The 15,017-nt window shown below is 40.1% G+C and overlaps 1 protein-coding gene across 1 annotated transcript; it reads right to left on the reverse strand.

Annotated features, from left to right (window-relative positions):
- Nucleotides 1-2,240: 2,240 nt before the first annotated feature.
- Nucleotides 2,241-14,984, reverse strand: selenoi (selenoprotein I). The gene is made up of 10 exons (XM_063902791.1): nt 14,760-14,984; nt 11,765-11,833; nt 10,224-10,332; nt 8,859-8,933; nt 7,634-7,896; nt 7,438-7,546; nt 6,762-6,810; nt 6,491-6,671; nt 6,213-6,392; nt 2,241-5,681 (listed from the first exon to the last, which is right to left on the reverse strand). Exons 1-10 carry the CDS (start codon nt 14,814-14,816, stop codon nt 5,574-5,576), a joined length of 1,200 nt encoding a protein of 399 aa, XP_063758861.1. The 5' UTR covers nt 14,817-14,984; the 3' UTR covers nt 2,241-5,573.
- Between the last annotated feature and the right edge of the window lie 33 nt (nt 14,985-15,017).

Here is a 15,017-nt window from a genome sequence, read left to right on the forward strand (position 1 = left end):
TGCCCTTCACCTTCACACATGGGAGCTTAACCTTCACGGCAAGTCGACATCATTGAAAATTCTGCTTTTTTTTTTTTGTGGTTGTGATTTTTGTCGGGTTTAGTGAAGATACTTCTTTTAAAAGATCTTCAAAGTTATCGAGAATGACACAGCATAAAGTTTGCTTTGAATTACTGAATACAGAGAGAAGCTCCTTGCAACTTAACATTAAATTATGCTGCCTGTACCCAAAGTAACTTATATAATACTCTGCACATACTGCACAATTCAGGGTGAAGTCTTGCCCAAGGAAAAAGAGACATGCTGACTGCAGTGGGTGTCAAGATTGAACCGGTGCTCTCTTGATCTGAAGATGAGCACACTAACCCACTGAGCCACATTCTCTTAACTGAACTAACTAAAAACATATTTTTATATATATAGAAAAATAAAACTCTCGAAGGCAATCTCAATGGTCATGGCTGGCCTAACTGTCCTTTGAAGTTTCTGGGGGCAATGTCCAGTTTTTATTCCTTGACTGATAGAAATATTTTGTTGGTAGCACCTAGTGATAGGACACCCTTTATGCTTCATACAATTGGTGTTTGTTTTTGCTTCATGTCTAAACATAATGCACTTTATGTTGTGGAGTCACTTAAAGCATCCAACAAGTCTGCAAGTGTACACGAGACTAACACAGTCATAACCTCAACTGTTTCTGTAGACTTTCTGTTACCTTCTCTTTGTTTGAAGACAAAACAGGTTGAATGTCTATACAGTGATGCTAGACAACTAGTGCAATGAGACAAGCTAAGATACAAATTAGTTTCATATACATTCATTCCTGTAAGCATGATGATAAGTCATATCAACATTGGGGCTGTTCCTAGACAATGTCTGGATCACATATTCAATGCCCGAGTTGGCCTCGGGCTTGCTGACAGCACATTGTTTGAATGAATCATTGCTGGATGAGAGTTGTGTTTCTGGATGAAAAGGATCCTGTCAGGATAAGCGACCGGTGTGACCGGCTGCCAGCTGTTTTGACAGGCACAACTCTGCACCTAGACATTCACAACAGAGGGCCGATCCATGACGGACATGCTGGGCCCCCACGATCAAACATAACTGACAGGCCTATAGTTCATCCTTTTGATGTTCTCTGGCACATTACTGAAGTATTTCTAATTTCTCTGTTTAAAAGTTTGCATTCCCTGAGTCAAAAATCCCCATACATGCTTCTTGCATATGTTCCTTGCAGGTTTTAATTGTAAGTGTGAGCAAAGATGAAGAAAACAAACACACATAAGCTGCCAGACAAACCTACCACGAGACAATCAATTACTAATGAAGTCTGATCGCAGATCCTCGTGACTCTGAGGTGTTACGTTCCGCACACTTGTTGTCCACACTGTGGAGCACACTATACACATGGCAACAGTTGTTTTACCAACTGAGAGACTCATTATAGAGATTAGTGTGTGCACAAAAAGTACTGTCATCACTCACTGCTTTGTCCTCAACTGCTGCATCATGTGCTGTTATGCAACTCCACCTGCTGCACCCTCTGTGTAGTGCAGCTAGTTTTGGTATTAATGTGAGTCTCCATTGTTCAAATTTCAACATAATATACTGTCTTATTTCACATATTTTAGACACTGTTTTTGTTGTGTTTTTCATTTGTTTTAGACACACTGTACTGTATTTTTAAAAACATATTTTTGACATACTATGCTATCTTATTTTGCATGTGGTTTTAACATAATATACTATGTCATTTTTTAAAATATATTTAAATATATTTTCAACATAGTATACTTTGTCCTATTTGCATATTTGATGCTATACTATGTTGGGTTTTCTCATATTTTTGTCTTTCATATATTAAGTCTCTTTTGCTTATATTTTTAACATACTATTCCATGTTGAGTTGAATGTATTTTCTCAAAAAGTCCCCACAGTCACAATATATTTAAAATGATTGAATGGTTGCTAAATGTACTACAATTGGAGGGATCACGCAGCTTCTAGTGTCTTAGTATAAAGGAAAGAAAATGGATACCAGTTATTATTTGGGTGATAAAATGGGAGGATATTTTAGTTTGGGCAAGCATGTTATTTCAGTTGCAAAGCACAAGGCATACAAGTCCCAGAACTGCTCTCTGCTGGTCTCTAGAGGATATAAAAGGAACTTTAAATGTACTTAAACTGTGAAAAAAACAACCTCATTACTAACGTTTAAGTTTCTGGCTGCGACACAGTTAAGTGGTTAAAGAAAATGCACTTTTATTTGTATCTGGACCGTCCTTTCTTTACTGGTTAAATACAACATCACAAGTAGCCACACCGAAGCTCATAGTGTTCGCCAGGGCAGCGTTAAACAACAACTTAGTCACAATTTCAACAGCTCTGTTGGTTGATCCAGGGCGATTCAGACCGTTTTCTTACAATATAATGAGAGAAAGTGAGGAGTACACTAAAAAAAGTGCTCAGTAAATGAACTGGTAAATTAATTTTTACCACTGGATGAGTAGCTCACTTGTTTTATGGTTGGTGCAGCTATAGAGCTGCAACAATTATTTTTTTAAATAATCCATTAGATCTATAAAATGTCAGAAACTAGTCAAAAATGTATATCCCAGTTTCTCTTAGTACATGTGATGTCATCAAATGTTTTGTACCGTAAGTCAAAAACCCAAAGATATTCAGAATAAGATGACATTAAGACAGTAGGAAATATCCATATTTGAGACTGGAAACAGCATTTTCTTTAGGTTTCGCAATTATCAAAATAGTTGGTGATTATTTCTGTCCCTTGACCAATTGTTGCTGCTCTATTCTGTCTGAAATGTTACATGTTCTTTTGAAATGGCATTCTTTTTCTGACACAAATAACATATTCCGAGTGATATGACACAAAATCCCTTGTTGCATTTAGCATCGTTCGTACTGATTGTTCTCAAGGTCTTCACACGCAGAGCCTTCCCTTCTGAATGCATTCCAAAAGAAGAGACTCAATCCCAATCAGCCAGGAGAGCAGCGAAGATAAACAAACGTTTAAAAAACAAATAACTACCACGACAGAGTTGTAGCTTTGCAGTGTTGGAAGCAGATGCCTCTGCCCCATGTTTGGAGGAAACTGGATACCATTTGTAGTTTACAAAACCAAAATTAAAATGAGCAAATAATATATGTATTTACACATATCCACACATACAGAGTTTACAGCCATACATTAACAGACGTGTACACATAGATCTCCACATACATAGACAGTGCATGTACCTACCAAAAATAGTGTTTGGTGGTGAAATCTCAGTCACAGTTCACTCATCACTACAATCTACAGTCTCCAAAGTCACAGATGTGGGGCAAAATCTAATTCCTATATTGTTTGTGTGCTTTGACTGTAAGAGACTGTTCCCCAGCTGCAGAGCAGAAGTGCTACAAAGCAACATAGGCTACTTTACTGGGTATTATGGCAGTAGAGTTGGTTTCTCCCAGTCATCATAGAGGAACACTACAAGGCTGGAATAAAATGTTCAGTGTTGCTCAATTATATACAAAACATGTGGTAGAAATGAAGGAGTAGAATTCAACTCCAAGTATATTTTTTATCTAATTCCTACAGTATTGAATGTCTCCTATGTACCTTTTAGTCCTAAATACCCCCACATTTTCATGTATACAACATAATTATTACTGTGACTTCACATTCAGACTGGCATGACAGAAAGACAGAACTCCTAAAGCTGTTCATAAGGCTTTCCCAACAGTTGTTAATGTGGTTCACTTTTACAGTTGTCCTTCAGAAACACAGATGTTTAGCCGACTGGTTACCCGTGTTTTTAGTTTTTTTTGACAGGGAGAATTGAGGCGTGACGTTGGCCAGCAGACTCAATTGTCTATACGTGAAACAGACACTCGTGGAACACTATATCCCATAAGCTGCATTAACAAATCCATCCAATCACGTAACCCCTGATCAATGAGCCATTCAAACCACATGAGTGTCACTCGAACAGGTCTTCAAGTGACACGCCTGGCCTGGGGTTGAAGCAGACTTCATTTTTGCTCCACATTGATCATAAGGCTTCAATCAGGCCAAGTTTGCAATGCGAGTCTCTTGAAAGAAGCAGTGGGGACTTTTCTGCTATGTCAACAGATCTGGGAAAGTCCTTCAAAGACTACACTTTAAACCAAATGGAGTTGGGTTACACACAAACCTTTTTCCTCCAAGCTACGGACAAACGGTCTTTGTTGGGAAGCAAACAAAACGATCGGTGAGCCTTGTGGAATGGGATTTGGCCTGGCAGTGAAAACACAGTTTGATGACAAACCAAAGTCCAGTCTGCAGCCACTACTGAATATGCAATGTTACCAAGGAAACATCCTATGACACAGACAAAGAAAAACAGTGTTTAACAGACTGAGAAAGAAAAAGCGCAACATTATGTGACAGTAAAAAAGGATGTGATAATATCTGTGTGAGCGGTGCGACGGCTTGTTCCCTCAGAGTGAGTCCTCTCCGGTAACGGCTTTTGAACACACTCTTCATTCAAGCGATGCGCAACTGATCCTCAAACCATTGCCATGGCAACAGATTAACAAAATACTATCAAACATATTAAAAATAAAATAACGAATCAGCATGAAGACACGACACGGTAGGGATAGCCGGGAGGCCAATGCTCCGTCAGAGGTCCAAGTGGAAAGGATATTAAAGGTCAGCGGTCACCCTGGTCAGTTCTTTCCCTGGTTAGTCACGATCCAACTCTGTTTACTCATGAGAACCGCCATCACAGAGCAGAACGTGGCATTAATTAGAGAGAAATGTATACAATGTTTCACAGGATTTATCCTCTTTTTTTAAGTTTCAATTCTGTTTGAAAATAAAATGCCCTAAACCCCTTAACACATACAGTATATATATATTTATAGCTTTTAACATTTATCGCTGGGATTCCAACTGAAAATTGTCCCATGATGAAGAAGGTGACAACCTTTAAACTCTAGACACAGCTCTGATGTACGAGCCACAATTTACAGGTTTGAAAACAACACTACTTGAGGCATTCCTGTTAATATAATTAAACTTAAATGGCGTTTCCCCAAGGCATATTATACATTCATAATACTATGTGAGTGCAACTGTTAGTTTGTGTGTGGCTGTGTTTGTTTTTGAAATACCTGCCACCAGATATAAATTATCTGCATGGAAGCAGAGTATATGTGTGTGCATGTATGTGTTTGTGTGCATGTGTTTTCATGGCTCCTGTCCTCATGACTGAAGCACATTTCCGTAGGAAACAATTGCACCTCATTGGCTCAATCAAGTTAGCCAATCACCAATTACGGAAGCCAAAGCCCCTGGGTCCGCCTCCATCGCAGAGGCCAGAGTTTGGTTGGTTGGTTTGTTGGGTATGTGTGTGTGTGTGTGTGTGTGTGTGTGTGTGTGTGTGTGTGTGTGTGTTCAGGGACAGTGGAAACACAGTCCATTCCACTTGCAGTATCCTCATAGATGAAGGAGGCGAGGGGATGTGGTTTCCGTGGTGACGAGAGTGAAGTGTCGACAAGCAGAGGATGGGAGGAGCCTAAACCTCAGCTGCTTTCAAGCCGATTCGATCCTCCTCCTGTCAGTCAGTGTTGGACTTCTTCAGGGAGAAGGCCAAGATGCCGAAGTGGCTGCTTAGCTGTTGTACCTAGCAAAGGAAAATAACATTGTGTTTTCTTTTAGTCATGTGTTTATTCAAAAACAATGTTCTACATTTAGCAGCAGAGGACCGGGACAGGCAATTCCATGACAGTACCTGGTCTTGAAGCCCAAGGCATTGAAAGTGTTAGTGTCTGCATTGTAAAGGTTTTACATGTTTGAAATGGAAATTTAGAACGATTTTCTTTTTTGCAAAGAAGATTAATTCCACGGTCATATCTGTCCTTTAAATGAGAAGGCTACAGCCAGCTGCCACTAAGCTTAGCTCACTTTAGCTTAGCTTACTTTAGCTTAGCACAGAAGCTTAAAATGCAACAGCTTAAGCCTGGCTACATTCAAATGAAACACAAATCTTTTCTTTCTTCTTTTTAAAATTAATTAAACATTCAAGACAAAACATTTTATTTATTGATAAAGCCCTGCCTCTACTCTCTATGCTAGGCTAAGCTAACTAGCTGCTAGCTGTAGCTACAGGTTAACATGACATGACACTTTATCAACAGTGTGTGTATGCTCTTACCACTGAAAGACCGAAGTGTATGTGTGCTAATATGACAGCAGCTGTCCAAAGATACAGCAGCAGGGTTTCGTTGGCGACCACGCCGGTCACCGCTAACAATACCACCGGCGTCATGGGCAACAACAGCCAGCTCAGGGCCTGGCAACGTGTGTTACTCATCTGACACACAATCAGCTTACACTGCAAGATAAAGACAGGAATTTAAAAAAATACACACCCTGAACACACACATTCATGTATTGCATGCCTGGAAGGGTGTGTGTGAAGGATCAGCTCACCGTGACATTAGCGAAGGCTGTCCCCACCATGAGGTAGAAGATCCTGGGCTGCAGCTCGAGGATGCCTGATGGAGAGAACACCACCCAAATGGTGGACAAGACGAAGAGGAGGACGGGAGACAGGAAGGGAAGGAAGGCTTCGTACAGGCTGCTGTGCTTCAGAGTTTTACTGTGGTGAGCCCTGCAAAAACCACAGAGAGGGGAGAATTGAGAGCGCTGTGTGAAAAAACATTCAGCTGCATATTAAAAGGCGAATGGAAAACGGACTTACTTCAGGACATTGATAAGGCTCATGGGTAAGGTCACGGTGAAGGAACAAGCTGGGAATCAGAAGAAATGATTATTGTAGGCGGAGTTTCTGAGCGTGAGAAAGGCTAGCCTGTTGTCTTTATCATCAATCACAAATCAGATTCAAATACACCATTTTGCCATAAGAATTCATTCATGGTAATAATGGTATTGCTTCATCTGTAGAACATTTGAAAGAAAATGTAATACTAATTTGAAATTGTGTGTTGTAAATAATATTATACTTGTGTTATTCATGGAACAGGATCTTTTAAATCCGTTTCTGTTATCTCTGACGCCTGTTTGACTGTACGGGATCCAGTAAGGACAATTTCCCAAGATACATCTCTTCGTTTGTTTGGAGCGGAAGAGGGATACACCCTGAGAGCAGATCTGATCTTTACTGAGTGCTCTTTTCTAGTAAGTGCACTTTGTCAACCTTTGAATCAGTTATCGTAACTAGACACAGCCAGTAAACTAGCAACTAAAGCTGTGATGTAGCACTGTCAGATTAGTTTCAAATTATAAAGGCGTCCTTTAAATGAGATAAATGGGATGATTGCAACAAATGTTAAAATCAAATTGTCCTTTAACTTCCAGAAAAAGAGCATAGATCAGTAATCGAGTGAATGTATCCTGAATGACCAATCACAGCTCACCAATGATCATGAAGCTGAAAAGGTCTCTGTAGAGGAAGTGCCACAGGATTGGCTGGTACCATGTCTCCACACCAACGACAGCAGTGACCAGGTAAACGAGGGAGATCGTCTGAAAGGAAACGAGACGCAAGATGTCAAGTCATCATAAGGCTTGGTGATCACTTCCTTATGTGTGTGTGTGTGTGTGTGTCCTCACCACTTGGCTGATGTCGTAGCCCCATGGTAGAAACAGGATGCCGGTGTTGTATTTCTCCCAGTGAGAGAGAATGAATGAGAACAGCACCACCCACAGGATGTAGTACAGAGTGGCCACGCCCACGCCGCTTTCCAACCGGCCAAATATGGAGTAGACGGTCGCCACGAAGAATATGCAGGCCCAACTGTCCAGGCCGTGGTCGAACAGCTCTCCTAGTGGCGTGGAGGAGTTGGTGCGGCGAGCCTGTTTACCATCAACTCCATCTACGCAAAAAGAATCATTATTATAGTAGAGAGCAATAGATAAGTATAATAGATCAAATTCAGTTTGCCACTCTTTCAATTATATTAGAATTATTGTGAAGCTATAGTAAAAATGCCATGTCCCACATGCTTTCTGATAAGAGCCATTATTCAGGGCCTCTAATCTGGACATTTTTAGACAAAAACATTCCAATAATTACGTCGAATAGCTTTTGAAATTCCTTGCCTGGAGAAAAACCATCTCAACTTTACATTTATTTAAAGCTGCATTAATCGAACATTTGGTACCCCCACACCCACACCCACCCACACACACTAAAATAAAACAGTAGAGCCTTGTTTCTGTTCATGTAAATGACCTAGCTGATCAGTCAAGACAGGCATAAGTTTAGAACTGAAAATGAATTGGATATCTTTAAAGTTATTACGTTATTTATTTTTTTCCATTTCTAAATATCTTTGCAAACCAGTTTACTCTAACGGCAATCCTGCTGATTGATAATGTGGCATCCTGTTGACATTGGTGTCAGTTTTCACCTGATGCCAGAACTACAGGAGTGTATATCCCTTGTACACACACACACACACACACACACACACACACACACACACACACACACACACACACACACACACACACACACACACACACACACACACACACACACACACACACACACACACACACACACACACACACACACACACACACACACACACACACACACACACACACACACACACACACACACACACACACACACACACACACACACACACACACCTAACTTCAGTATCTGCTAGCAGAGGGCTTATGATACTGCATAGCAAACAAGTGTGGTTTTGGAGAGTCACTGTACAAAATACATTCCTTTAGGAGGAATTTGCCCCTGAGCCCCTCAGATGTCACAGAAGAACAACACACAGGGCAGTAGTGGGGGGGTGGGGGGGTTTGGACTCACCCAGTGTATAGGCCAAGAAGTTGAAGATCCCTGCAAGAACCCAGACCCAACTAGGCACGTGTTCATGTCCTGCAGCTGAGACACAAACAATGTAAACATACAGCACACCACAGAGAGGAACAGAAAGCCGCACATTAGACAAACCCCTTATTCACTATCCTCACTACTACAATTCCTCTGGTTAGAAAGGATCTCATGTCAAATTGCAAACCATGAACATGTACATACATAGTTGGTTCAGCTTCTCGTTTGCTTAAATATTTATATTAAGAAATAGGGAAGTTAATGTCAAAAGGCACGTCAATGGATCAAATTAAAAACCAGCCACACTGTGCATTTAAAAAAAAGATGTCATTTAACTAAACCAAACTTCTAACGCACCAAGGGTCCAGTCAGCCGACCGAGATTGAAGAGGGTCTAATAAAAACATTTTTTTAAAAAGGACTGTCATTTACTATAGATCTTGAATGACCTCTCACTGAATATTTCACTTCTCTAGGTTCAGAAAGGACATGATATCAGTGAGACACCGAGTGCCCCAAGAAACTGTAGTCGACTTTCAGGGAAGAAGGTGGCATCTTGCCAGAGAGAAAGTGGCAAACTGCCTGTCGGTGTGGCAGTAGTACTTTACTGGAAACCCAAATGACAAATTGATAGTTGAGTTGATAGATACTATATTTAAAAATAGGAAAGACAGATAAAGTCTAGGCTAAAAGACACGGAAAGGAGAGGAATATGATACTAATATTACATTTTTACATTAAGAAAACCTAATGAAATTGTCCATTTTAAACACTCAAAGAGTGAGAGGTGCTTCTCCCTACTTGAAGTGATCTGGTTTGATACATTAGAAATCGTATTTAAGGAGACTCCTGAATACACTGAAAATACTTTCAAAGGTAATTTAGCATTAAACATTTGAACATAGTGCTTGTAAATATGTAAAGACCATAATAAGATATTACTGTTAAATTCTACCCGAGTTTGACTTGCACTCTTTTGAGTTTATTGCAGGTTTTTGAAGCATTTTAGTTTTTCGTTGTACCACTTTACCATAAAATGTAGGTGTAACTATACGGCTTTAAAATCATGAAGTAGAGAGCAGTGTTCAGACTCCTGGAAACAGTGTGTGTATGTGTGTCTGTGTAGAAACGTAATGAGTGAGTGATTACCCTGGGTCACCATAGCCATTCATGTGTCAGAAAAGTGGTGGACTTTGCCTTTCATAAACGAGCTGGACCAACACACATGCATCTGGGTTTTTCCGTCACCTACTAAACAGATTGGGTGTATCCCACCAGCATTACTAACTGTACAACACTCTCTCACACAGCTATGGGGAAACAGGAGAAAGCGGGGACCTACCAGAGGCAGTGAAGTCAAAGTCGTAGAAGGCCAACATAAGGAAATTCAACACAAGGAACATAAAGCCCGTAAATGTAATGAGGTTCGGAGCCAACCATGTTGGTAGAAACTGTTAAAAGAAACGGACAGAGACAAAGAGATAGTGAGGAACAGTTAATTAACATGTCACTTGGCTCTTAAAATAGAGTCTTCTCATCAGAATAATGACACTGACTTAAAAACCAGACAGTAATTATTGTAGGCACACTTTATGGAGAGTTATGCAACTGTAAAGCGGAGATGCTTTTAGGACAGGGATGGCGGTTTAACAATTTATGTAATGTTCAGGCAGAGATGATGTAATTATGTGTCAATGCCATAAAATGTAAGGATTTTCACTGAATTAGTTGTCTTTTTCATCCCTATACATCTATGGAACCATAATGGGGATTTAGTCATGTTTAACTGATATAAGAATGGCGAACTGGGAGTCTGTGGTCATGTTTTTGAATGACAGGTCGTCAGCGAGCTCGACACTGACCGCTGTTAGTCAGCAAAACTGTTTCTCCAACATAAAGGCAACGCTCATTTCTGACAGTGAATCAGTTTGAATATGGCAGAGAGTAAAGGAAGGTCTAACCCTAAGTGTGTACACCCATGTCTTGTGCATTATAAAATCTCATCATAGAATGACATAAAAATGCCAATTATTGTCTGACTTCTTTTTGAAAACTACGGCAGGTGGTTGTTGCTGCCGCTGGTATTCTGGAAGCTGTAGTGTTAAGTTGCATATTTACCACCACTAAATAGGATGTCGCCAAATTAACCAGCGCTAAAATGTCTGTATGGAAAGTTACATTACGGTTAAGTAAAGAGGCTTCTGAGACAGAGATGGGATTTCTGAGATGAACATAAAATAACATAATAAATTAAAGGCTTGACATGGATAAGTAAACTCTGTGTCAGTGCCTTGAGATATAGCTCAAGAGAACCCATGGTAAACCCACATGACTTTAGTTTTTCAGTCACCCAATTGTTGCCTAAAGTGATGCTAATTTAGGAAGAAAATAATCCAAATGTGATGAAGTAGGGTATGGTTATTTTAAACCATTTATCAATTAAATGTACAGAACAATTACTGCATCATGATGTTTAGTCACTGATAAAAGATTTTGGCCATATTGCCCCACCCTGTCCTGCATTCAAAACAACACAGCATCTCCACTGAGCAACACAGACTATTACAATGACAGACCAATGTGTGCCAACTAAGACTGTACCAAATGTCTTGCCTAAAATGTACGTTCAAAGCCATGAGCAAGGTTTTCGATGAAGCTTTACATGATGTATACAGTTTACAGCTGGAGAAAGCTTGAAGTTTTGAGTGTTATGAATCAAATTTGGAATCTTACGACTTTTTGGTAGAGCCTTAGATCTGACACAGGAAAGAAGGTGGATTGTGTTGTTACTGTATACCCGCAGACCGTTGGAAACCTCATTAATTATGCATGCACACAAACACACGCAGAAACACACAGAAGGCCAGACAGGTTCTTGCTCACCTTCACCACAAAGTTCCAGAAAGGGTGCATGACGTACACAGACAGGGGGTTCGAGTCCACTGCGCTGTACTGCAAAGACAAACACATCAGTCAGGATGGGACCATCAGACACATAATACTCTAGATTATTTTCTTTTATTAGGCTATTTTATTCAACTCATTGCAAGCAAACTATGGCATGTAAAGCAAGGCCCTGGACCTAACATGTAACTTTGGTATTTATGGATATTTTGGTGACCTGTCATCATGCAGATCAAAACAAACCTGATACCTGTTGCTGATATTCAATCCAGGCATGACGAAACTGTGTGCGTACTACAGCGGAACGCACCCTCTCCAGTGTAAATGCCATGTAAGATGGCAGGTTTTGGTGTTTTTGAGGAATAAATGCTGCCTTTGACTACTCTTTTCTGTGATTGATTTTAGTTAGAGATCTCACTTCTGCCTTGAGATCACTTGGAGGGGCGCTGGGATCGGCCCTTTCAGGTGGCTACAAGATGCTTAATTATTCAGTAGACTCTCTGGTGTTTAAAATTAACCACTACTACCATAGATTACACAGCACTTTTTCTTATTAGTACACAAGATTGTGCGGGGTCTGCACAAGAATCATCCCATAGATTATCAAGATTTTTCTAAATATAAAAAAAGGAACATTTCACAACAAAATCTAACATTCATATTTTTCCTCTTATTTGCTTTTGTTGGGGAAATTGAAGCGTGTTGGAGACCTCGGCCATGGAGATTTCGACCATCTTTCAAATATAAAAAAACGATATGGCACTCTGCTTGTGATGCTCAAAGTGACCCAAAAAAATGGAAGAATTCTACAGCAACGTCTCTTTCTAGAAACCATTACACTGTCGTACAAACCTTATTTTGAGCATATTCATGTAGGATTTTTTTTTCAACAACCAAACTACACCTGTATCACTGCCCAAAAGAAAAAAAACCACACATTTCCTCTTGAACACGCTCAATTGTTGGGAGGTGTAGTTATGAGAAAGTACTTCCTTTATGAAACTGCACACAAAAAGGTCTGTAGATTATCTTGAGTTACCAAAGCAATCTACATTGATGGATAGCACTACAGGTAAAAGGTTAAAGTGTGTATTTTAGATTTTGGGGTGAACTGTCCCTTTAATTATTATAGATTTCCTCCTACTGACAATAACTCAAACACTATATTTAGATTGTCCCCTGTTGATTGAGAGAGTCATGATGATGTGGGTTTTTCCTCAAATCAACAAGATAAGCAATGTGATTACTCATCACCACATACACAAGAACATAAAAGAACATACAGTGTTGGACCATAATCCACCCTAACCTTTAACAAATTGTAGAAATGAAGGCAGGTACGTGCAAGTAGATAGTACAAGATACATGTTCAAACCGAGGTAGGAGGCAGTCTATAAGTGTGGCAAAGGAAGTGAGAGAAGGGACGATGGATGAGAGCTTGAAAGGCATAGCGGGACAATCAGTAGACAATCCTTCGCTATCATGTGCTTTCTATTTGTAAGCTTGTGTCTGTGTCAAAGAGGGTTCTTTCATTAACTGACATTTGTCATCTTCTGCCCTCCTTCAGCTAGATATGCTCAGGGTACAGTAGCCAAACACGAGTGAGACACTTCAAAAAGCAATTATTGGGGGAAAAAAAGGGCCTTGCATGATAGACAAATTGGAAAAGCGGTTCACAGCAGTAATCAAAGGAGGTCAGAGAAAGCCTGAATGACCTACACTTGGACAAAGAGTATGAGAAGAAAAATACCAAAGTAAAAAATGTATTACTCTAAAGAGAGTGGCAAAGCATTACAATGGATGAGGATTTCTAGTGGACATGGTAAAAGGCTTTCAATCAGAATTGCTTTATGGCTTGTGTGTAAACATACAGAAATATGTTGTATATATTATAAACTAATACATGTACAGTGCTATGGTAAGATTTAAAACCCCCTATCAGAACTAAATTGCAATGTGTTAAAAGATCATTTTCTGCCACTCCTGTTTTCTACAGTCCTCCATTGCAAGACACAGGACAACAGGCTCTTTGTGCCTGTACTCCCACATTGATGCTCATATTTATGGGAAATAACTAAACACCAAAATCTTGCTAATGGGCAGAGAGGATGATATTTTTGTAAAAGATTGAAAACAAAAATGTCATGCTATGGTCGCTGGAATTAATAAAAAACGTATTCATTTGACCTGTACTGTACTACGTGCTGGTAAGAGTAGAGGGATTTTCCCATTACTTATTCAAAACAACAGCCAACTGTCATTTGGTTTACTTTTCTGTGGTTGCAATGTAGGCAACTGTCAAATAGCTTAGAGAAAACAGACGTGGGGTGTCTGAAATGTGTGGAAACAGAAAGTATAGCCTTATTTGAGAGCCAAAGACAAGCAGTCACTAGCTAACTGTTAGCACACTTGCTCCAATGTCAAGGAAAACAGGGCAAACAATTAGACTTCCGGCCAGGAACTTTCAAACTAAAAAAGTTCGTATGTTCGTTAATATTGTTTCGAACAATTCAGACATTTAACACATGTTTTTGAAACGTTTGAATTGCATTTAGTTTGGTTTTATTTGCTAGACTTAATGGCTGTACAGTATTTCGGGAGGCAGAACGTCAACCTTGTAGTAAGAGTTCAAGCACCACGCACTAAAGAAATGTTTCCCATCTACAAGCTGCCTTTTACTGTCTTAATCCAAACTTGAAACCTACCCATTCACCGTTTAGAGAGGACAACCAATTAAACAGCATAATAGCCATAGCAACGTGCAATGAACCTTAACAGAGATATACCTAATCAGGCTTTTATTTTCCATGGGAGTTTTGACCAGTATCTGGTATGGTTTGAACTTAGTCTGGTTACCTTTACACACTCCTTGCCAGGGAAGCACCCTGCAGATCGTGACAGCTAGCTGTTAAACACACACGCACTGTCTGTTCAATAGCTAGTTGCTAGCAGGCTACTACGATATTCACCATACCTTGTATTTGTCGAAGCCCGCCAGCTGGTCCTGAGTGACATATTCGTAAAGAGCCATGGTGGTAACGTACAGTATGGCTCCAACGCGAGATAAATGGATATCTCTTCCTCTGGAAATGCAAAACCCCAACGTTAGCTGCCGTGTCGAAGTACCATCTAGCTTGGCCGATGTCGTTCACGCCGGGTGAGGTGATGTCGAAACATTTGAGCCACTCCTACGGAGCGCAAACATCCAGCTGCCCGGAGCTCATTACTGCCA

Source organism: Eleginops maclovinus, chromosome 15, assembly GCF_036324505.1.
Source record: "Eleginops maclovinus isolate JMC-PN-2008 ecotype Puerto Natales chromosome 15, JC_Emac_rtc_rv5, whole genome shotgun sequence".
NCBI classification, from domain to species: Eukaryota; Metazoa; Chordata; class Actinopteri; order Perciformes; family Eleginopidae; genus Eleginops; species Eleginops maclovinus.